At 43.2% G+C, this 23986-nt stretch overlaps 1 protein-coding gene across 1 annotated transcript in view; it reads left to right on the top strand.

The window, feature by feature from the left end:
• Window positions 1-20884, top strand: part of PLEKHG1 (pleckstrin homology and RhoGEF domain containing G1) — a 99928-nt gene extending 79044 nt beyond the window's left edge. The window contains exons 11-15 of the mRNA XM_047102702.1: window positions 1179-1274; window positions 3352-3390; window positions 5356-5378; window positions 9772-11413; window positions 17432-20884. Of these exons, the coding sequence (XP_046958658.1) occupies window positions 1179-1274; window positions 3352-3390; window positions 5356-5378; window positions 9772-11413; window positions 17432-18495 (2864 nt within the window). The 3' untranslated portion in view covers window positions 18496-20884. The remainder of the gene's footprint in view (window positions 1-1178; window positions 1275-3351; window positions 3391-5355; window positions 5379-9771; window positions 11414-17431) is intronic.
• Window positions 20885-23986: the final 3102 nt, after the last annotated feature.

Genomic DNA, 23986 nt, shown 5'->3' with positions numbered 1-23986 from the left:
CTACTATAGCCGTGTCCTAAAATTGTGTACCCTTAGACTTCAGGGTGTAGATAATCCCTGAATATGCTGGAGTGCTTTAGGATTAGACCCGATTTTCCTTGTTTTTAATGCTGATTTATTTTTGAGAGAGAGTGTGTGTGGGAGGGAGAGAGGGGAAGGGAGAGAGAGAATCCCAAGCAGGTTCTACACGGTCAGTGCAGAGCCCAACCTGGGTCTCGATCTCACGAGCCACGAGATCGTGACCTGAGCCAAAATTCAGAGTGGGACGCTTAACTGACTGAACCACCCAGGCGCCCCTAGACCCCATATCCGTCACTTGATCTCGGCCAAAAGGCCCGAGAAGCGATAGACCCCATATTCTTAATCTGAAGCCTGTGTGCTCCTTAGATAGGCAGAAAGACATAAACTCTGAAATTAAATGAAAATCCCTTTTCTGGTAAGAGACCCCAAAGCATTCATCAAATGTTCACAGGACGTTGTTCAGCAGTGATGAACCCAAAGCATTCATCAAATGTTCGCAGTGTCTAGAAAGATGTTAAGCGTCACTGCAGCAGAGGCCAGCTTCCGGAGGGCAGGAGTAGCCCGACACCCTCCACGCCAGGCACAGACACCTCGTGAAACTGTGCTTCAGTGGAATTCTCCAGATGGCTTTGCCTTGACAGAGTCTCTTCTGTGGCTCATCGCCACTGTCTGTCTGGGGCCTCGTGAGCAAGTTCGGCTGTGGTGATGTTTAACAGAACCGTCTGCCCTCTGTGGGGGCAGCGCGTTGCCCGGGACCCTGAGTGGCAGTAGGAGGTTAACCACACCTTGCACATTTTAAGTAACTTTCTGCAAAGGGTATAGAGCCAATGGCTATGGCTCTCTCTGCTAATGAGCAAAAAAGGAGACTGCAGAGAGAGCATGTACGTGTGCACGTGCGTGTGTGTGTGTGTGTGTGTGTGTGTGAGGGGTGGGGGAGGGAGAGAGAGCGCACACGTGTGCCAGAAAGGCACACGTCCCTGTGGACAGACTCCCGGAAGTCCCCGTGATACATAGTCGACACCAGTTAATGGAAGGAGAGACTATCCCATGTCTGATGAAAAAGAATAAACCCACAGATATCCAGAACAAGCCGTTCCAATTTTCTGAGAAGTCGCTGAACACCTCCTTCTTATTGGTGCATGTGGTTCTCTTTTCAGACTATCCCGGTTTCTGTTACAGTCCCGAGGGAGAGACTAAAGCATTTTGTGGTTCTAGAGATGGTTCTGCTCCATATCGGCCGAGAAGAAAATCTGGTAAATAGGATGTCGTGATCAAAAGCTAATAATCTGGGGGGACTAGTAATGAAAGATCCTTTCAGTCTGGCAAAAAACACACTTCCCTTCTGGTGTCGGAGCTCACGGCCAGTTTGAATACCTTGGAAGCTGCCCTAAGATGGGACTGTCAGGCTTTCGTTCTAAAACTTTTCTGTGTATCTCTCTATTTCCCAGGGAATGTAAAACTATCAGTCCACTAATTCCTCTTTGCATTGCTTCTTACCACTAGCTTGTAGGTACTTAAAGCCTTATTTACTACACTGGGGAAAAATTGTATCCTTTCAACGACACATACAAACGATCATTCAGACCTAACCCTTTAACACATGTTTGCTGAACCAGACTCCAGGTAGCATTCTCTTGGGCCTCAGATATTTTTTTTTTCATTTGAATCAGCATTTATTGAGTACCCACCTAACCCCCCGTGCTGGGCTAAGGACTGGGAATGCAAGAATAAATAATACACGTGATTCCTGCTTGCGAGGAGGTTGTAGTCCAGTGGGAGTCAACAAGGGTGAAGAAGTACCGGTCCGTATAATGGAGCTGTGCTGGAGGTTGAGTAGAGGGAGAGGCCAAGGAAAGAGAGAGATTAACTCTCTAGGAAGGCGAGAAAGCTTCCCAGAGCAGGGGACCTGGGATAGAGTCTGGGGGCTGAGGAGACAGATGAGGCGGGGAATAGCATGTGCAAAGGCCCTGGGGCTGGAGCCAGCGTACCTTAGATCGGACCTCTATTGCCGGTTCTTCAGCCTGGCCGGATGAAGCCGTGGGTAGAGGTACAGGCATGCAAGATAAACCGGAAGGAGAAGTGGCTGGAGCTGCAGAGGGGGCCTAATCACAGAAGGTGTGAACTTGATCCTGCAAGCTATGGAAGGATTTTAAACAATGGGATATATACCTTTTAAATATAGAATTCTGGGGGCGGCTGGGTGGTTCAGTCAGTTAAGCACTGACTTTTGATTCCGGCTCAGGTCAGGATCTCACAGTTCACAGGATCAAGCCCTGCGCTGGGCTCTGCACTAACAGCACGGAGCCTGCTTGGGATTCTCTCTCTTCGTCTCTCTCTGCCCCTTCCTTGCTCGCGCTTTCTCTCTCTCTCTCTCTCCCTCTCAAAATAAATAAACATTTAAAAAATGTTTTTAATTAATAAAAAAAGGAATTCTGGTTTGATGTAGAAACTGAAGTAGGCATTCTGTCTAGTCTGGAGGAGAGAGGAGAAGAGCCTGGATTAAGACACTGGGGGGTAGGGGGAGTGGGGGGAGTGGGGTGGCATTATTGGGATCCCACAGGACTGTGATGGATGAATACGGGAGAAATGTTGAATGATGTCCTGGCACCTAACTTAGGTGGGTAATGTCAGTGACAACCAAGATAAGAAATTGGATAAAAGAACAGTTATGGGGGGAGACAGGTGAGTTTGAGGCATGTTGGTTTTGCTTGGTCTATGGGCACATTGGGGAAATGTCAGATCAGCAGTTAGCATTTGAGGTCTGAGGCCTGGGACGAGGGTCCGCTCTAAGGATATAAAATTGAACACTGTCCGCTTATAGGTGGTAGTTAAAGCTAAAGAATTTGCTCTACTGGTTGCTGGGAGGGTGGTTTTCTGTTGTGCAACCCCTGATTGCACAGCTTAAATTAAAAAAAAACTTTTTTTTTTAATCTTTATTTTTTTGAGAGAGAATGAGACAGAGCGTGAGCAGGGGAGGGGCAGAGAGGGAGGGAGACCCAGAATCCAAAGCAGGCTCTGGGCTCTGAGCTGTCACATCAGAGCCCCATGTAGGGTTTGAACTCCGGAGCCGTGAGATCATGACCAGGGCCGAAGTTGGATGCTTCACCAACTGAGCCTCCCAGGGCCCCCTGCACAGCTTAAATTTTATCCTCCGGTTTTGTCGGAGTGAATGTCTTGCTGTCGAGTGTCTCTAAGCAATGGGTTTCAGGTGTATCTGATTAAAAAAAAATAGAGCTCAGTTAATTTGCCTATAAACTAATAATGCACTTATAAAGAAAAAAATCTTGATTTGGTTTTGCAAATGATGCTGATCTTATTTTTTTCTCCTAGAACCTTCCTCAAGATCACATAAAGTCTTGAAGACCAGTGGTAAGTCCTAAAATATCTTTCCTTTTTTCATTCCTGTTGATGTCCACTAAGTTAAACCATATTTAAAAAAATAAACACCAGATGAGTTATGAATTGATACATTTGATTGACTTCTATAAGTAATAGTGTCCTGTTTTTAAATATAAAACCAAATGACATAAAACGTTTGCAATATAGATAACCCGGCATAAAAAGATTAATATACCTATTATGTAAAGAAATCCCACATATCAAAAAGAAGAGATAAAGGACTCTTTTAAAAGGTAGAGAGGGGCGCCTGGGGGGCTCAGTCAGTTAACCGTTTGACTTCAACTCACATCATGATCTCGTGGTTCGTGAGTTCACGCTCCATATCGGTCGGGCTCTGTGCTGACAGCTCAGAGCCTGGAACCTGCTTTAGATTCTGTGTCTCCCTCTCTCTCTCTGCCCCTCCCTGGCTCACACTCTGTTTCTCTCTCTCTCTCAAAATAAACAAACATTACAAAAAATTTAATAATAAAAATAAAAGGCAGAGACCATAATTGGGCATTTCACAGAAAAAGCACAAACTGCCAATAAAATATGTAAATAGTCATCCATGCTAGTAATGGGAAAAATCGTACATTAAAAATCTTTTTTACATTTATTTATTTTTGAGAGACAGCAAAGTGGGGGAGGGGCAGGGAGAGAAGGGGACACAGAATCTGAAGCAGGCTCCAGGCTCTGAGCTGTCAGCACAGAGCCCGAACCCACAAACCGTGAGATCATGACCTGAGCTGAAGTCGGGCACCCAACCGACTGAGCCACCCAGGCGCCCCAGAAAAATGATACATTTAAAGGAGATAAATGGGGGCTGGGGGGAAATCGGTAAACTCCACCAAAAGATATAGAAAAACAGGCACTCTGAAATGAATAGTGTATCAATTTCTCTAACTTTTTTGGAGCAGAATTTGGCAAAAGCCATTTAAATTTAAAATGTGTGTTTGCCCTGGACTCAGCAATTCCGCTTTTTTTCACTTTTATAAATTTCATGAGGACACTTCCTGTATAGACGTACTCACACAAGTATGGCTAGATCAGTGTGTGTGTGTGTGTGTGTGTGTGTGTGTGTGTGCGTGCTTTGCAGCCTTTGTAATAGGACAGCACCTCGAATGCCCATCCAGTGGGAAAGAGTTAAGTAAATTGTACGTGGAATATTCTGCAGTTGTCAATAGAGTACCTCCCTATCTACTGACCAGAGTGTCTATATACATTCAGCAGGAAATGCAATGCTGTGTTTGCACCTTTCTTTTAAAAACAAAACCATGTATTGTGGTGGGCTGGTGTCAGTGGGTATGGGACCAGGAAAGAGGACCATCAATCAGTCTGCAAGTATGGTCATTTCCACAGGGTGGGATTTGTGGAGAGGGTTCGATCCCTGTTTCCTGTATATGCTTCCGTAATTAAACAGTTTTTGAAGATGATACACACGTCATCAGGTGATCTGAAAGGGCGTCTGTAAGGATGTGGCTGTACACGCCCCCCCCAGACACCCACCTGCACCACTCCTTAGCCCAGCGCCAAGGTGACCCCAGTGATAAATGCTGTCTGTTCCTTGCAGTCAAAACCAGTAAATGTTTAAAAATTAGCAGCAGCATAGTCTTATGTTTAAGTGATTTTCATGGCTTAGGTCGTGTATTTCAGGTAATACGTATTTGGGAGGAAGGCTGTGGAATGTATTAACGTGAATCGGTGTGTTGCTCTTAGGGATTCAGAAAGATACTTCACACGAAGATGTATGGAGAGTTGTTTTACATGTAATCCAGGATATATGACCAGGATAAACCGAGTGGCATTTTCTGAAAATTAGGTCTAGAGGGCCCAAAAGCCTCTCAGGGTTCCGTTATTAGCAAGTTTTAAAGTCCTGTGAAAGAGGAGTGTTTACATATGTATGAGTTACATTTTTAAACCTCAAAAAAAAATGTTTAAACCTTTTTTATTTTTCAGAAACAGCACAAGACATCCAAAAGGTAAGCATTATTACATTTCTTATTTTGAAATGTTTACTGAGGCACCCTTTAAAGTACCCTTATATATCTCATCCCCGGTCTATATTCCAAGTGTAAACAGTTATTTCACATCTTGAGGTAAGATGTAAGTAAGGACTCGTCCTTATAACCTCCTCCCTCCCCCTGCTTCATTTATCAGAACGAAGGCAATGATTTCTTCATCCCTCTGTCCCACCTCTCACCTCCAAAGCTGTAAGGTTACCTAAGCTGTAAAGCTGCACCCTGAATGCTAGTGGGGTCCACCCCACATTGCCCTGCACGTCTGTGCACACAAGACCCAGGCTCCTGCGTCCCAAACGTCGCCCCCTTTTTAAAGCATTAGCCTTCGGTCACAGGGATCGCCTAAGAATATGGTCCCGCTGTTGGTAGGAGACGTAGGGTCATATGTCAATATAATGAGGCTTCACTTTGTGAAGTTTCATTTTTCTTCCGGTAAAAGGTTGGGGGAAGGGGAATAAAAATGGTGTGCTCTTTTGAAAGATGCATATCCAAATTTATTACCTATGAAGCACAGATCTTGTATCCTGACCTGGATCATGACTAATATGGCTGCTGACCAATTGTCTAAGTTAGTAAGTCTTCGAAAACTGGTTGTGGTTTCTTGTGTAATGTCTTATATCTGTGAGGATGTGGTTACAAAGAGCTCTTCCCACAATTCCACTGCACCACTCCTTAGCACAGGGCCCAAGCAACTCTGTTAATAAGTGTTTGTTATCCCTCCATTAAATACAGTAAAATGTCTAAAAATCAACAGTCTTCCCCCGAAGTAACTTTCTTAAGATTAGAGCATGCGGATTTTTTTCAGGAGGTACATATTTTTGTTTGGAAGCTTTTGAAACATATTAGTGGGTTATTGTCCTGAAATCCAGCACGAGCTTTTGATTTTTGTTTGTTTGTTTGTTTGTTTGTTTTCATAAACAGCACAGAGGGTACCCTCGCCTTTAAGGCAGCCAAACTCAGACCTCGGACCACTGAGCCCTGCTCAGTACCAGTCGGGGGGATCACTCTGTTGGTCCTAAAGATGGAATCTCAAGAGCTTATTGGAAATTTTCAACAATAGTGATCCAAGCCAGGTCTCTGTATGGGAGAAGAAGTAAAGCAATGTACTTTTTTCTTAGTGGTAAAGTTCTGTCTCCTAACGCTAATGAACAATACCGAATGTAAGGAGGATAGACTTACTGATGACTGAGGAGTTTATAACGGGAAATACTCTTGTTTGTTTGGGTTTTTTTAATGTTTATTTTAGAGAGAGACAGTGACAGAGCACAAGCAGGGGAGGGGCAGAGAGAGAGGGAGCCACAGAATCCGAAGCTGGCTCCAGGCTCTGAGCTGTCAGCACAGCCCGGACGCGGGGCTCGAATTCACAGACTGCGAGATCATGACCTGAGCTGAAGTCGGGCACTTAACCGACTGAGCCACCCAGGCGCTCCAGAAACATTCTTCATAATAGCTTAACATGTCTCCCGGAATACATATTCCAAGGCCTTTTGTATGTGTATATGTATGAACGTGTGTGGCGGGGGTGGGGGGGAGAGAGAGAACGGGAAGGAGGGAGAGAGAGCAAGAGGAAAAATGAGAGGGGGGGCAGTTAAGATCATGTACATGCTATGGATTCAGACATGGATTCAAATCCATTTCTGTCACTCCTAAGCTGTATGGCTACAGGCAAGTTGTTAACCTTACCAAGACTTAGTTTTCTAATTTACAGAATTGTCATAAAGATTAAACGCAAAAATACGTGGTTTTTAAAAAATTTTTTTAACGTTTATTTATTTTTGAGACAGAGAGAAACAGCATGAATGGGGGGAAGGTCAGAGAGAGAGGGAGACACAGAATCCGAAATAGGCTCCAGGCTCCAAGCTGTCAGCACAGAGCCCGACGTGGGGCTCAAACTCACGGACTGTGAGATTGTGACCTGAGCTGAAGTCAATGCTTAACCGACTGAGCCACCCAGGTGCCCCACAAAAATATGTTTTTAAAAGTGCTTATTAATACAAGGGCACGTGGCTGGCTGAGTCAGTAGTGTGTGACTCTTGATCTTGGAGTTATGAGTTTGAGCCCCACATTGGGTGAATTATTTACTTAAAAATAAAATCTTTAAAAAAAAAAAGTGCTGGGGCGCCTGGGTGGCGCAGTCGGTTAAGCGTCCGACTTCAGCCAGGTCACGATCTCGCAGTCCGTGAGTTCGAGCCCCGCGTCGGGCTCTGGGCTGATGGCTCGGAGCCTGGAGCCTGCTTCCGATTCTGTGTCTCCCTCTCTCTCTGCCCCTCCCCCGTTCATGCTCTGTCTCTCTCTGTCTCAAAAATAAATAAACGTTGAAAAAAAAAAATTTTTAAAAAAAAAGTGCTTAGTACAGAATCTAGAACAAAACACATGCTCCACAAGTGGTAGCTATTCTCGTATCATTATAAATAGCCATAATGCTGAGAATGTAGAAAAACCATGGGGAAAAAATGTTCTTCACGGCTCTAGTGAAGATATATATGCCTCTAGTGAGATGTATAAACCACATGCTTGTATGTTGTGCTAAATCCTCATATTGATTATTTCTAAATCTAAGAGTTTCTTCAGTTCTCCTGGTGATTTACTTGATATAAAATATCAGTTTCCAAAGTCCAAAGTTTCAACTAATTAGTTTTATTAAAAGCATCTTTTGGTATTAAAAATGCAGGTTTCTTCATTTTCTAAATTGTCTGGGAATCGTTCTGGAATGGAAGATTTTAAGAAAGTATTACTTGGCTGTTCACAAAATGCTTTTGTTACACTTTCAAAGTGCTTTGTCATGATTTTACTAGTTAATACTAACTTTTTTTATTTTGTAAAATGTAGCGTCTGGCTGCCCATATTTTATAAACATGATACCAGTACAGTCTGAGTAAGGTAAAAAGGGAGAGATATTAAAGGATGAGGAAAGAAAATAGAGCCATAAATATAATCATATATATATATATATATATATATATGGATATATATTTTATATAATCATATATATATATGGATTTATATATCCATATATATATCCTATATAATCATATATATATTAATCATATATATATACATATATATATATTTGTGTGTCTGTGTCCATACGTGTGCATATTCATTGGTTCCTAGTCCTCAAATGGTCCATGGTTTGATCACATGAAAAAAAGTGAGCACAAGATTAAATGACGAATGGGGTGGGGTTTTTTTAGCTTTTAATTTTTAACAGAAAAGTAACATTCAGGATGAAATTTTTTTCTTGCCTTCCCTACACTTCCCTTCCCTCCCTGATACACAGACAGGCAGGCAGGCAGACACATTGCCGAGAGGTTATTCCAAGAAAATATGTATCCCAGTTTCATGGACAAGTGATGAAAAATTCTTGCTCATTGGACCGTTCTGATTGGTTATTATAGTGCTTCAATCAGAAAATACGTCCCTGGTACTAATCAGTTTGAACTGGTCTTAACCCTTGCAACTCTTTGAAGCTGATCCTTCTACTACAGATGGCATCAGAGGCCGATCCACTCTCTGTCTGCACAATTGAGGTCCATCAAGAAAGGTTCCAAGTGATAAAAGACCCCATTGTGTTTTTTTATGAGACCTTGTTAACGTCGCTCAAATATTTTACTTCCTAACAGGTATCTAAATATTACTTAATCAAATATATTTTGAGAGAAAGTAAAAAGCCCACCAGCTCAAAAGTGGATTAAGTTACATTCCTGCAACAGCGTCTCTGCCTAGAATTTATAAATCAAGGCAATGCTGGTCAGGTGCAAGGCAGGTCTGCAGATTTCAGAGAAAGCCTCGAGCTGGGCCATCAGGTTACTGAGAGAGGCTTCTGGTACACCAGAAACCACAATAGGGTTCCTAGGAGTCAAGCCTCAGAGAGAAACCAGAAACCATGGCCCTCGATACCCATGTACGTTCACGCGTATAATGTTATTTGCCAAGTGCGCGTCGGAATTATTTGAAGCATCTCAGAGTTTTCTGTGTTTTGCCGATTCCCTGCATTGGGGTAAGGGATTTGGAGTCAGACCTAGGTTTGCATCCCAGCCTTTCTACCAACTAGAGAGAGCCTGGATTTCCTTAGTGTGCGATTGGTACAATCACATCTAACCCGCAGAGTATGAGCATTACCTGTGGAGAATGTCTGCAAATGGCCTGGCCTGTTTCTAAGTGAATATCAGTTCCTGTCCTTTCTGCCCCTTTTTGCAAAACTCTGACGTGCTTTTCCCCTCAGTGAAAATCAACATTTACCGATCATTTGCTTTAAGAATATTATAGTCCGGTGGGAGAGGCAGTGTGTAAAACCAGGGCACTCTGTGTCTATGGCACTCCGGTTCAGTCAACATGTCTCTATCTGCCCCAGGTCTCCAGAGAGGAAGGGTCTCCCCCGCGGACCTCAACGGGACCATCTCCCGCACAGAGGAACAGTCAGCCGAGCACTTCTGCCATTATCAGCGTGCTTCGTGGGGGAGGAGCCATCAGAAACATCTGGACGGACCACCAGATCAGACAAGCCTTGTTTCCTAGCCGTCGGTCCCCTCAGGAGAATGAGGACGGTGAAGATGACTATCAGATGTTCGTGCCCTCTTTCTCCTCCTCGGATCTGAACTCTGCCAGACTGTGTGAAGACGGCACTTCCAGTCGCCCGTGCAGTTGGCACATGGGACAGATTGAATCCACAGAAGCCACCGGCTCTGGCCACCGGGTCGTCAGGCGGGCCAGTAGCGCTGGCGAGAGCAACACGTGTCCCCCCGAAATAAGAATTCGGGACGGTGGTGGCTCTCAGTATAGCCCCCGAAGGGAACTGCAGAGTGGCCCTAAAACAGAAGGGCAGGAAGGAATGACTCCCTTTGGGTCTTCCGTAGAGTTGACTATCGATGACGTAGACCATGTCTATGACAACATAAGTTTCGAGGACCTGAAACTGATGGTTGCCAAACGGGAAGAAGCCGAACCCACGCCCCCCAAAACAGCCAGGGACTCTGTCCGCCCCAAGAGCACCCCGGAGCTGGCCTTCTCAAAGAGGCAGGCTGACCACGAGAAGACCTCTCTGCACACGATGAGGGACGGAGCGCCAACTGGTCGCCAGGCGTCGAACCAAAGCACACACGAACTCCAGATGGTTGAGGAAAACATCTATGACACCATAGGGCTCCCAGATCCACCCTCACTGGACTTCAAATGCAGCAGCCTGAAGCGTCCCAAGAGGAGCACCTTCTTAGGTCTGGACGCCGACTTTGCATGCTGCGACAGTCTGAGGCCCTTCGTTTCCCAGGACAGCCTCCAGTTCAGTGAGGACGAAGCCCCTTACCACCAGGGCCCCTCTGATAATGATTATTTGAGTTTGCTCTATAACTCTTTCAGCTGTAACCTGTCCCTAGCCGATAAATCGATATCTGATAAACTGTCTGAAGAAGTGGACGAAATCTGGAATGACCTGGAAAATTACATCAAGAAAAATGAAGTCAAAGCTAGAGACCGGCTCCTGGCAGCATTTCCCGTCAGCACAGAGGACATGCCGGGCAGGCTGTACTCCGAGAGCACCCCCGAGCTGGGCAGAGAGGCGGCACGTTCTGTGTCCACGCTGTCACTCCCGGAGGGCCACGCTTTCCTCACGCCGCTGAAAGACAGCGGCAGACCTAGCCGGGCCAACTGCCCATTTGAGGAAGACCTGATTTCTAAAGAAGACTCCTTTATGAGTCTCAACCGGCTGTCTCTGGCCAGTGAAACACCTCCCATGGAAAATCCCTACGACTTGGCCAACAGCGGTCTGTCCCAAACAGACTTGGAAACCCCTGACCCTGGGATGGATGCCACAGATAAGACAAGAAGCAGGGTTTTTATGATGGCCAGGCAGTACAGTCAGAAGATCAAGAAGGCAAATCAACTCTTAAAAGTGAGAAGCCCAGAGCTAGAGCAGCCACTGGCCGGCCAGCAACAGAAGTCCACGCACAAAGACCTGGCGGCCATCTTAGAAGAGAAGAAGCAAGGGGGCCCTGCCATCGGTACGTTCCTTCACACTGCTTTCCTTCCTTCTTGAAAGTAGGATGTGAGGGCAGCTTCCAGGTTCCAAATGTCCTTAAACCTTGAGAACGTTGCCACTCAGACGTTCATTCTCTCAAATCGAGACCGCTGCCTTACTAACAAACACTGGCGAGGCCGTTGCTCATCTTTTCCCACTTTTGGCTCAGAGTCTCTTGGAGTAAGATTTGGTCTCGGAGGCTTTTGTTGTAGGTGTGTGTAACACTGTCACTACAGGCTTGATGTTTTAAGCCCCGTTCTCCACTCTGAAGTGTAAAAAATAGCAATCAGTTGAACTTGTGGCATCACGTAAAGCCTTTCCCTGTGAATCAGTGTGCTGGGAATGAGCAGTGGCTCAAGTACGCTTTGAAGATTTGGAAGCATACCGAATAGGGTTGTTCCAGAATCCCAACAGAAAATGCCCACTCATCCTAACAGGGGAAAAGGAGTCCTCTCTGCTCTCTTTAAGAGCTATTCACATTTTATACCTTAGTTGTTTTCCACGTATTTCTGTTACCAGTTTGTGTGTGTGTGTGTGTGTGTGTGTGTGTGTGTGTGTGTGTGTGTGTTTTAAATAGCTGCTGTCATGCATTTAATACTATCTCACTTGGTATTCTCACATAGCTTCCAAAAAGTTTAATAACTTCAGTCAAGCCTCCTTTCTGGGGCAGAAATCTGGGATCTCAGGTACAATATTGGCAGGACTGGGGCTAAAGGCTTGACTTCTCTCTGTGTTATAAAGAAGTACATACACAAAACTCGACACTGATCCTGGTGGAAGGACACATGTGTGAATGAGACACATGACTGTCATTGGAGGAGAAACCTGAGGGCATGCTGCTTCTCACCTCAGGAGCTTTTCACCTCTAGACCCAGAGAGATTTCTGGGGTTAGGCCCAGGAGTCTGCAGTTTAAAACAGTGTGGTCTTTTGATCCTATTTTAAGAATCCCTGCCCTAGATTTTTCTGACAAAGGACCACCTCAGTATCAAATGAGAGGAGACCTTTCTCCAATTAAAAGTAAAACCCAGATGGCTCAGTATCGAGGCACATTCAGGTAGTTAGCAGGATAGTGACACGGCTCATCTGGCCAGATTGGTGCCACTCACCCCCTTTCTTGGAGGTTGATTTCCTTCTCTTCGTGGAAACCAGAGAATGAGAAGGGGATCTCCAAATCCAAAATGAAGCCACAAGTTACATGACAAGGACGTATAGGGATTTTTTTTCAAGTTTGGGAGTATTTAAGAATTGTCTACAGCTTGCCTCTTTTTCTAGAACTAATCACACAGTGAAGTTTCCTAACAAATAGGGCAGTTAAGCCCTGGAATTGCTACCTGAAGGACTTCGCAGACTCTCTTGAGTCCTTCTTCTTCTTTTTAAATAAAATAAAGGTGAAAAGTGAATTTTGTATGAGTGTGAGAGACCAGATGGGCATGTTTTTCCTCCTTGCAAGAATATGCTTGAATTGATTTGGATCCCTTTTCCAATGCTAGCGTTGCTAAGCTGGTTTGTTGTTACACGTGGAAAAAAAGTGGGTTCCAGCCGCAGAAGGACTCTTTGGGGACAGAGATGGCATTGTAAACAGCAGTGCAATCACTGACCAAACCTGGGCTAAGAGAAATCTAGTTCCAAGGTTTCTGATGATGGTAGATTATACCAGCAGACTGTCCTTTAAAAAGTGGTAATCGCCTGAGCCAGGTTGTTTTGAACACGGACCATCTATTAACATGCAAAACTCAAAAATTGATAGAAGCATGTCCTTCAGTGCTGTTTCATTCGGGCTTACAACTACTTTGAATAATCTTCTTTTTTACCCACCTTTTAAGTATGGACAGATTTTCCTTTTGGGGTTTTCTTTTGCTTCTTTTTATTTTTGGTTTGTTCTCTTTTTGCTTTTACCTACTGATGTCTTCTTGGGATCCCATAGGATCTTTTCTCAGCTTTGCATCTGGGTCCTTTCTTGACATGGTGGGCTACTACCGACGTTCTCCCCAACCAAGAGGAGGAGATCGCTCCAAAGTCATCTTCTGAGAGCGGGGTCTCCCCTGCTGTCTGGCAGGAGCACGTCCCTAGGGCCTGCCATCTCTCAGACCTGAGGAATCTTCCATCCGGGTGGATCGAGACCACTTCCTGTGCCCACTAGGCTTTCAATCAGTTGACATGATGACTCCTTTTCTCTCTCTTGTTTATCTGGGCACAGGACGTCATAATCGAACGGACCGATTCTCCAGACTTCTTCGTATGGGCCTTGCCACTTTGCCAGGAGCTTGCTCTCGGTGTTGTACGGAAGGAGGAACGCCCTATTCACCTGCTGAAACTCTCGAGCACCTTTATTGAACTCTCTGGCGGGGGGTCTACAGGCCCCGGGTCAGATTTCTGCCTTTAAATCACCCAACCAGGTCTAGTTTCCCCCGTTGTTTAGAGCCTGTGATAGCATGCCGGCCTTCTCGGTCAGTCAGACCTCCCTCCTGATAGTCTTTGAGGCCACGAAACCTTTGGGTTCCCTTTTTGTGTGATGTTTTACGTGGGAGAAGACTCCATATAGGTTTGAGGAATTTTCCTTTTTTTTGCATAGAGAAGGCAAAATAACATTTTATGCTTTGGTCCACACCTCAAGCAGTATCAGAAACATTGACATTAATCGTCTGTCTTGAAAGCAATATATTTCATACTTTTCTCGGTAAGGATCACTTCAAGCTTTCATCTGGAATCCTAAGAACACCACCATTGAAATGAACAAAAGAGAAGTAAACCAGGGACAGCCCTGGGTCGTCACATAATGATAATAGACATGTTCTATAAAGTCTGTTAATGCCAGAACTAAGGATGATGGGGACCTCTGAACTAGCTGACCGATACTAAGGTTTTTAGATTAGAAGTGTCGTCTTGCACTGGCTATTTCCTATATACATCTGGCTAAAGAAATCTATTGAATGACACCTGTTCCTTTGGAAGCAGTCTCTTATTCACATTGCCATCAAACAAGTTATAGACTCTCTTAGAATGCCAAGCTGAGACAAAACAGAACAAAACCTCCACAACTTAGATAGGCACAGTATATTGTCTACTTTTAAGATACTTTTTATTGCAAATCTATAAATGGTCGACTTTTTATTATCCAAAGGTAAACTGTGTGCATTATGAGTTGTCTATAGGAAGCATTTTAATCAAAGACTACTTTCCTGCTTCCTCTTTTTCTGCTATGCCCCTGATTTTCTAGGCTGCCTTTCTACTCTCTGGGGAATGGTCTTAGAAAAAGCACATTCATTTTTTTTTTTAAAAAATGTTAATGTTTATTTTTGAGAGAGAGACAGAATGTGAGTGGAGGAGGGGCGGAGAGAGAGGGAGACAGAGAACCAGAAGCAGGCTCCAGGCTCTGAGCTGTCAGCACAGAGCCCAACACAGGGCTCGAACCCACAAACCACGAGATCATGACCTGAGCTGAAGTCGGACGTTTGACCGACTGAGCCAACCAGGCACCCTAAGCACCTCCATTTTTTAACACAATGCTTAAAATAAAAGGTGGCAGTCCAAAAATTATCAGAATAATTAAGTAGTTTCCGAGACTGATTTCTATCCGAAATTATGCTTGGTGCTCTGTGAGGATTGTTCTCCAAGACTAAAAGCTCATAGACTAGCTGGAATGATAAACTAGACCACATAAAACAATTAGCAACACAAGATTGAGCGTATGCGTGTGTGCATGTCTATGCATGTGTGTGCAACCAATAGCTAAATATTATGGTCCACACTAATACAATGCTTCAGTGAAAACAAATGGATCAGAAAATGATTCATGAAAGGGGTAGGGCTTATAGAGGGTCTTGAGAGGTAAATTGGATTTGATAAAGCAAAGGAAGAGGAAGAGAGTGTGATTAGGAAGAAAGAGGCATGAGAAATACTGTGGATTTTTTGGGTAACACATGGTTTCAGATCATCTGGGCTACCGTGTTCATACACAACTTTATGGTTAAACTTTGGTACTGAAATAGTTTAACCAAATGTTTTAATTAGCTCTCATTGCTTTCCCCGAAATTGTCACCTTATTGGAATCTTGTAAAAGTTCAGAGCCTTCCTGACTTAGCTGCGGGATCAGGTGCAGGGCCGTAATATAAATGACAGTGGTTTGGGCAGAACCGTTTGACTTTCACTAACCAGTGACTTACGTCTAAAAGTTCAGTTGCCTTTGTTTGGGTTTCATAGTTAATGAAACATTATAGATTTCAGAATGGCTAATGTGAGCACCTTGGTTCATGTAGATTTTCTTAAAGTGCTTTTTTGCTTTAATGTTTATTTTTGAGAGACAGAGAGAGAGGGAGACCGAGCATGAGTTGGGGAGGGGCAGAGAGAGAGGGAGACACAGAATCTGAAGCAGGCTCCGGGCTCTGAGCTGTCAGCACAGAGCCCGACGCGGGGCTTGAACTCACAAACCGTGAGATCGTGACCTGAGCTGAAGTCAGAGGCCCAACCAGCTGAGCCCCCTGGGCGCCCCAATCAATACTTACAATCTCTTAAGGGGTTGCCAAATTTAATTGGCATTGAGAATCGTCAGTATTCCATTTAAGGAATAATAGCTCATGTTTCTGTTACTAAATATTCTAAACTGATATTCTCTGTTCTTCCAAGGAATCTGGACTTGAAAACCTAAAGGATCTGAGTGTAGGGTCTGTACAAAGTTAAACAGACGATTTACCCTGATTTGGAGGACTAGGGAAGCGATTTGAGAAGCTCGCAATTAAAGGCACACAGAGTAATTGCAACTTGTCTTCTGTTCTCATAGAAGATTGAGACAAAAGAAATGGCAGAAACTCAACTAAACATTTTATTTAAATTCAAGGGATAATTTGCTAACAATAGGCTACTAAAAATATCAAAAGCTTACAGAAGAAGAAAATGTAATGTCACTTGCTGGCCATCTCATATGGGATAGATCCCTTTCATAAATACTATGTAGATGTGTTCTGGGTAATTTATAGGATGCATGGAATTTTTTGATCCTAGGGTGCTCGTGTGGATACCTGGATTGGGATGATGGAGGGGTGGGTAGCTCTTGAAATTGACATTCTCTTGGCTCAGTCTCTTAAAACATTCCTGGTCCAAGAGAATATTGTATCCGTGTCTTGATTCTGTTAACATCTTTAGAAATATCTGTACTCAGAAGTGGAACAGAGAGGAGAATGGCCTCACAGCTTAATTTAACGTGGCAATAGCTTTTGTGGAAATAACAGTCAAATCCTGTTCTGGCCAAATACTAGAGAATGTTACACTATCGATCCTATGCACAGATGGTTCATTCTCAATATCTCGGAAGCACAGACTTCAATGCCCAGCTTCTTGGGGATGGGAAGGGAGATGTGGGTCGGTCAATACACATGGTTTTGAAATACTGGAAGGGAGGACCTCCTGAAGACACTGGTTTCCCAGACAGTGGCAGTGGACAGCCACCTGGAAACAGGAAATACAGGAACAGCCACCAGGAGCGGCCTCTTCTAGGAGTCATTGTCTGGGACCAATCAAGACTAGTGAGAAGCCAGGGGTAGCCACTAGTGGATTGTGTCATATTCCTTTTAACGACACTTGTGTTATTTTTCATTGACCAGGGTTTAAGTGCTGACCTTCTTGTTTTTATGATGCCCGTTTTTTAGCACTGACACTATTTCATGCTTGTAAAGAACACCAGAAATTTCCATGATAGATAGAACAGTTGCAGACCTGAAGTAAACTCATCCAGGATGATATCAAATTAAATGAACCTTTAGGTGACATTTTTGGTGACATTTTTATTTTTTATGAAACTATGGATTATTAGCTCGCATTGCTTAGTACTCAGTGATGACTCATCCTCACACTTAAAAGTCCTGCCTATTTAAAATTTTTAAATATGTTTGTTAGCATGTTATATATATATATATATATATATATATATATATTTTTTTTTTTTTTTTAATCTTTGCATGTGGACATAACCCTATGTATGTTTATTGTTTCACATTTGCCTTCCAGGTGCCAGGATTGCCGAGTATTCCCAATTGTACGACCAGATTGTATTCAGAGAGACCCCCTTTAAGACCCAGAAGGACGGCTGGGCCAGCCCTCGAGAACCCTCCAACCCCACGTCTGCATCGGCTCCCCGGTCCCAACATGGCAGCGAGGATTGGCTTTTGCATTCAACCTATAGTAATGGAGAGTTAGTGCACTTCTGTCCCCAGCCAGAGCAAGACTTGAAGTCGAAACATCCCACTTTAGAGATCAACACAAAAAACATTCCAAGACAGTTGTCCACAGCTTGCTCTGTGCCTTCTCTTCAAACCTCCGACCCTCTGCTGGGCTCCTTCCAGAGACACAGTGTGATAGTCAGTCAGCCCAACAAAGAGAACTCTTACCAGGGCCACCTTTACAACTCTTTGGGTCGGAAAGGAATCAGTGCTAAATCTCAGCCTTACAATAGGTCCCAGTCATCTTCCTCAATCTTGATAAACAAGTCCGTGGACTCCATCAACTACCCTGGAGAAGTGGGAAAGAAACAGCTGCTGTCTTTGCACAAAAGTTCAAGGTGTGAGAGCCACCAGGATTTGCTGGCAGGTATGGCTGACTCGTGTCAACAGGGCACCGAAAAACGCTCCGATCTCACGCTCCAAGACTCACAGAAGGTTCTGGTCGTCAATAGAAATTTGCCCTTAAGTGCTCAAATAGCTACACAGAACTATTTTTCCAATTTCAAGGAGACTGAAGGAGACGAAGACGACTATGTGGAAATAAAGTCAGAAGAAGATGAGTCAGAGTTAGAGCTATCTCACGGTCGTAGGAAGAAAGCTGACCCACAGATGACGGATGCTGACTTTACTGAGAAGACCCGTAGCAACAACACGTCTTACCCTGTGAACAGTCCGTGCTCTCCCAAAAAGCCAATGGGCGAGCCACTTGGGATTTCACCATACCTGACGTCCTACGACGATTCGGACAAACTGAATGACTATCTTTGGAGGGGGCCATCTCCCAATCAGCAAAATATCGTCCAGTCGCTGAGGGAAAAATTTCAATGTCTCAGTTCCAGCAGCTTTGCCTAAGTTTCTTAGTAGAAGCTGCGCAAACCAATGTCGTGTGATGCTCACAGATTACAGATACTGAGAGGTGTTTTATATGTACCAGATTAAAAACGATTTTGTAATAACCAGAAGTGTAAACCATACTTTCTTTTCCAGCACAACTTTTGGAAACGGCTGACAAGCCAGCCGGAATCGTACTGTATAGGCAGTGTCAGCACCTAACAGTGTCTTCCCTGATGCTGTGTCGTGTCTCCTGTAAGTCAATCTTACTTGAAAATTTTTAGGCTTTTTTTTTTTTTTAACCTGATGGCCATGATACTTTCTCCCATATCCTGACAATAGTGTCCAGACTTTAAGAAATGCCATAATCCTCTCCTATTATCCAGAAGCCACAAATAGTTTTATTCTAGGACCCAAAGGCAGCAAGGAGGCTTTTCTGCATGTTTGCGAAAGAAGGGAAACGAAAGCTGTTTAAAGGATTACGTGAATCACATCGGGCATTTGGGTTTCATTTGCGACGAGACCCTAGCAAAACTTAAGCTAGAGATCTCTCATTGGAGGATGAATCTCCAGTGCCCGTTTCACTCTGTATCAGTGATTTCTCTATCAGGGTCACGCTAGTGTGGAAATTGGGTACCTATTGTGCACCAGAAGGTAGCAAGACCAATTGTGTATAAGCAAAAATCCTTACCTCTATTCCTGGACGAGGTCTGGAGAATGTGCTCGCTCTTATGTTTATTTTTGATGGCTGGAGTAAAAGGAATGCTTTCCTCAAGTGCTTAAAGAAAACTACAAGCAAGAAAATAGAAAAGATGCTTATCTCCTCATATTACAGTTAAAGAGGGGGCGGAAATAGAACCCTGCATGCTATTTCTTTGTGCGTATCTCTACTCAACACAAAGCAAGCCAGGAGCTAAAATACAACAACACACGTTAGCGTCACCCTTTGCACAGCAGTTTTTCCTTTGTACTTTCCTGAGTTTCGTATTCAACCAAATGACCTCATCCCAGCCTTGAGGATTTCGTTGACCGCGATGAAATGTGTTTTTTGAACTAAGCATAACGCGAGGGCCTCTTTTCGTTGTTTGAGAGCAAAGAATCTTTGGCTGCTAAGCTGTGACTAAAAACCTCTTTTCATTGTCATTATGGTCTTCGAGTAGCCGCTCACTGTGATATCGCGGACCAACATACCACTTCATGGAAGGAAACTGCAAAAACCAGACCTTGAGAGTAAAAAACAAAACCGAAGAAGCACAAGAGAGATGCGAAGGCAGATCTATGGGTCCTTTATAACAATGTTGTATTTTATTGAAGATTCCGGTCAATGCAAGAAGAGTGTGTTCTTAAACTGTGGCCTTTTAAGGCTCCCTTTAAGCGGTTTTACGTTCTGTGATCCCTTCCCCACCTGCTCGGTTTTTTATTTTGAAAACTATATGTGTAGGAAAGGGGGTCTGGGCCTTTCATCCGAAGGTAAGCAACGATACTGATTTCCATCGGTGACATCTCACCATAATTCTTTTCCTCTTCTTGAGTCCTGTGTCTCGTTTTCTTAACCACGAAACATCAGACGTGACCATCCTTATTTTACAAGCAGGTACCTAAAGACCTTCATTTTTCCTTTGAAATAACAGAAAAGAACCCAAGTTTCTTCCTTCTCTATATTCTTTCTTCTTAGAGCTTGTCAAACAAAGTCCCTGCTGGATAGCATGGTTCTAGAGACATTCCTTCTTTCACTGCCTTTCTTTATACTTGATAGGAGTTTTCAGGACTAAACAGTGTCAGAAAAGACAAGCCCTGCAAGGAAGCATGTTCTCAGACTTGCCAGAGGGGCTTGTTAGTGCGCTTGCAACACAAAGTTATTCTTCTTGTCCTGGAATGTAGTTTCCTATTTTTGCTGTTTAGTGTGTATGACCCCCAAGTCTATATTGTCCATATTACTGCGGTGTCTTACTCTCAGAAATTATGAACCCTTCACACCAGTGTTCTCGTTGCATGGCTTCGATGTCACCTGGCTGCACCAAGGTGGATGTCGTGCTGTATAAAATGTCTGTGTCATTGTCTTTAGGTTCTAGGATAAACCTTTACCTTTTAGATGTCTTCTGTCAGCCAGGATGCAGATTTTGAGAGCTGTGTGTATATATAATCATGTTCATATTTTCCCTCAAAGTTACCAATTAAATGCTTCCGTTTAAAATCGTTTCTTTTGGAGGTGGGGTAGGATTGTACATAATTGGGAGGAAAGTTATATGTACTTAAAATTATGTCAAGTTCTTGCTGGGTCTCTGTACTGAACGTTCAGGTTTGTTTGTTTTTTTTTTAAGTTCACTTTTTACCTAGTCTTTGTGCAAAAAAAAAAAAAAATGCATCTAGGAAAACATAGTTTAAATATTGTATATAAGATAAAGTTAGTAATGCTCATTATTTAATAAAGTTTGTAAAGTACAAGGTAAATTATAGTGTGAAATAGTGTGTTTATTCGAGAAAGGTCAAGATTTTTCCAAACAACGTTTAGTTGTAATACTTTTTTTGTCTTGCCTTTATGAGCCATGCAGAAAATGGGTCACGGTTAATGACGATATGCCATGTTTCAGTGACAGGACATTTTCTGTATCTTTGGGTTACTTTTATTATTTTTTTCATGTTTATTTATTGTTGAGAGAGAGAGACAGAGTGCAAGAGGGGTAGGGACAGAGACTGCGAGGGAGACAGAATCTAAAACAGGCTCCAGGCTCTGAGCTGTCAACACAGAGCCAACACAGGACTCGAACTCCGGAACAGCGAGATCATGACCTGAGCCGAAGTCGGACGCATAACCGACTAAGCCACCCGGACGCCCCTGGATTACTTTTAAAATATTGAATTTAGTGTCTGGGATGGTATGTGTTTTCTTGACAGGTGGGTGAGTTAGATGAAATCAAAAGATTATCTTTTTTTTTTTTTCACTTTGTAGTAACAAGATATTTTTTTAACTATTTCATTATTGAATCAAAAATTAATGTAAAACTTTGGGGGCACAAATTAAGGGTTTTTGGGGGGTATAACTTGCCTTTTTTTGATAGACAAAATTTTACAGAGAACAGAAGCATGTTAATATAAATTGGTAAACATAGACCATTTTGAAAGCAATTTAGTTCCCAATATAAGCATAAACCCTACTCTGGCATAATGAAAATATATGTTGCCTAACTTTCTTTATACAGAGAAGAATAACTTTTGAAATTTTCTTTAAAGTGGGGGATTTCTAAACTTCACACTGAGGATTTATGTGGTTGTTTTTTTTTCCCTCTTTTTAGAGGATTTATGAGGTTTATAGCTTATTCCTCTGCATCGAGTCTGGAAGTAGATGGGGTTTTCTAACAGTCATGAAAGTTCAATTTCGAGAAGCAAATGATGGTAGAAAGACCATTCCCTGTGTAAATTACATACATAAATTAAATCCTTAGGGGAAAGGAAGAAAAATCTTAAATATCAGGCTTGCAATGAACTAGAAACACAGCTGTTAAACATGAATATTAACATTTATTTTCTTTTGTTCAAAAAAAAATCCAAAAAACATTTTTTTAATCTCTGTTTTGAGGAGCAAATGTTAATACTTTAAGAACTCTCCCATCCTCTACATTATATAACTTCCTCTATCTAGACAGTGCTAAGGGATTGGAATAAAAGAAACAGCTTCAACCCTTTTGCAAGTTTACATGTCTTTAACTTAAACCTTGTCCTATGGATAAGATATGGAGCTTTCTTAAACATGCTTTTTCAGTGTTTTTGTTTGTTTGTTTAAAAAAAAGTATGAAAACATAAGCATTCGCTCACATTTAGCTTCTCATATTTTTCTTTCCTTACAAGTGATTTAGAGCGTGTAATACCAAGACAATATGGAATTACGCTGTGTTGAAAAGGTTACTGAGTGCAAAATATTATTGCACAATCAATCCATATAATCATAAATGAACATTCGGAATGTGTATAGCATATTTGAAAACAACTCTTTTATAGGAGATGTTTCTTCTTGGAAGTTTCTTTTTGAAAGAATATTCTTTTAAAAAAAATGTTTATTTCCTTATTTTTAAGAGAGACAGTGCACATGTGGGAGGAGTAGACAGCAAGGGAGAGAGAGGATCCCAGGCAGGCTCTACATTGTCAGGGCAGAGCCCGACGAGGGACTCAAACTCATTAACCATGACATGACCTGCATCAAAATCAAGGGTCAGATGCTTAACCCGATGGCGCCACTGAGGCGCCCCTGGAAGAATATGCTAAAATTTAGCATGTGACTCATTGGACCCCTTGGGATGGATGTTTTCACCAGCTCTGTACAGTGCCTGACAATTCACAGGTGTTCCATAAATATTTAATGATTGAATAGATGGGGTCAAAAACTTGCGCGTCTGACTTCGACACAGGTCATGATCTCATGGTTCGTGAGTTCAAGTCCCGCATCGGGCTCTGTGCTGCCAGCTGGGAGCCTGGAGCCTGCTTCAGATTCTGTGTCTCCCTCTCTCTCTGCCCCTCCCCTGCTCATGCTCTGTCTCTCTCTGTCTCTCAGAAATAAATAAATATTTTTTAAAAATTTTAAAAAACAAGGAATAAGTAAACAAAATATGGTATATTCACATACTGGAATAATATTAAGCAATAAGAAGCAATTGGGTATTGATACAGGCAACAACTTGCGTTAATCTCAAATGCATTATAGGGGCATCTGGGTGGCTCAGGCGGTTGGGCGTCCGACTTCGGCTCAGGTCATGATCTCGCAGTTTGCGAGATCGAGCCCCACGTCGGGTTCTGTGCCGACAGCTCAGAGCCTGGAGCCTGCTTCGGATTCTGTGTCTCCCTCTCTCTCTGCCCCTCCCCTGTTCATGCTCTGTCTCTCAATAATAAATAAACGTTAAAAATTAAAAAAAAAAAAAAACTTGTTTGAGCCCAAAACACGAGAAAAACATGCAAATCAGAGACACAAAGGAGGAAGAACAACAATGATTTCAGTTGCTTTTTAAAATTCACAGCAGGCACCCTCAGAAATCCAACATCTTGACTTGTAGTTTCTGTCGGGGGCGGGGGAGGTCAGAGAAAAGCCTCAAGGCCCTTTTTCCATCACTTGGCTGATAGAATTCCAAGGAAATTTACTCTCGAGTGAGACTGAGCTGAGAAGCTCCATGGCCATGTGAGAGTCAGATGATCAGACCCCTCTCCGAAATTCCATTTAGACAAAACGCCTTTCCCAGGAACTGGCTTCGAGTATGTTTGGAGAGCACAGAGCAACTTCGCGTGTAGTTGGGGGGTTGAAGTCAGGTGAGGACAAACCTGTCACAAAGGCGGTGAACGCCTGCGAGCCAAATCCACTTTATCTATGAAAAACAACAAAGCTTGATTTTCCTGACAATGGCTTAGACAGCTGATGCCTCACACCAGGGCGTGGGGGAAGCAAGCTGGTCTACTTCGTTAGTTCTAAAACCTTGTTTATTCAGCTGAACGTAAAAGAACAGAGCTTGGATAGTGAGCAAATCATCTG

The sequence above is a fragment of the Lynx rufus genome, unplaced genomic scaffold (assembly GCF_022079265.1).
Source record: "Lynx rufus isolate CCGP_SWC_20201006 ecotype Redwood Valley unplaced genomic scaffold, mLynRuf1.p SCAF_6, whole genome shotgun sequence".
In the NCBI taxonomy this organism is placed as follows: Eukaryota; Metazoa; Chordata; class Mammalia; order Carnivora; family Felidae; genus Lynx; species Lynx rufus.
This window is presented reverse-complemented; position numbering and strand designations above follow the sequence as displayed.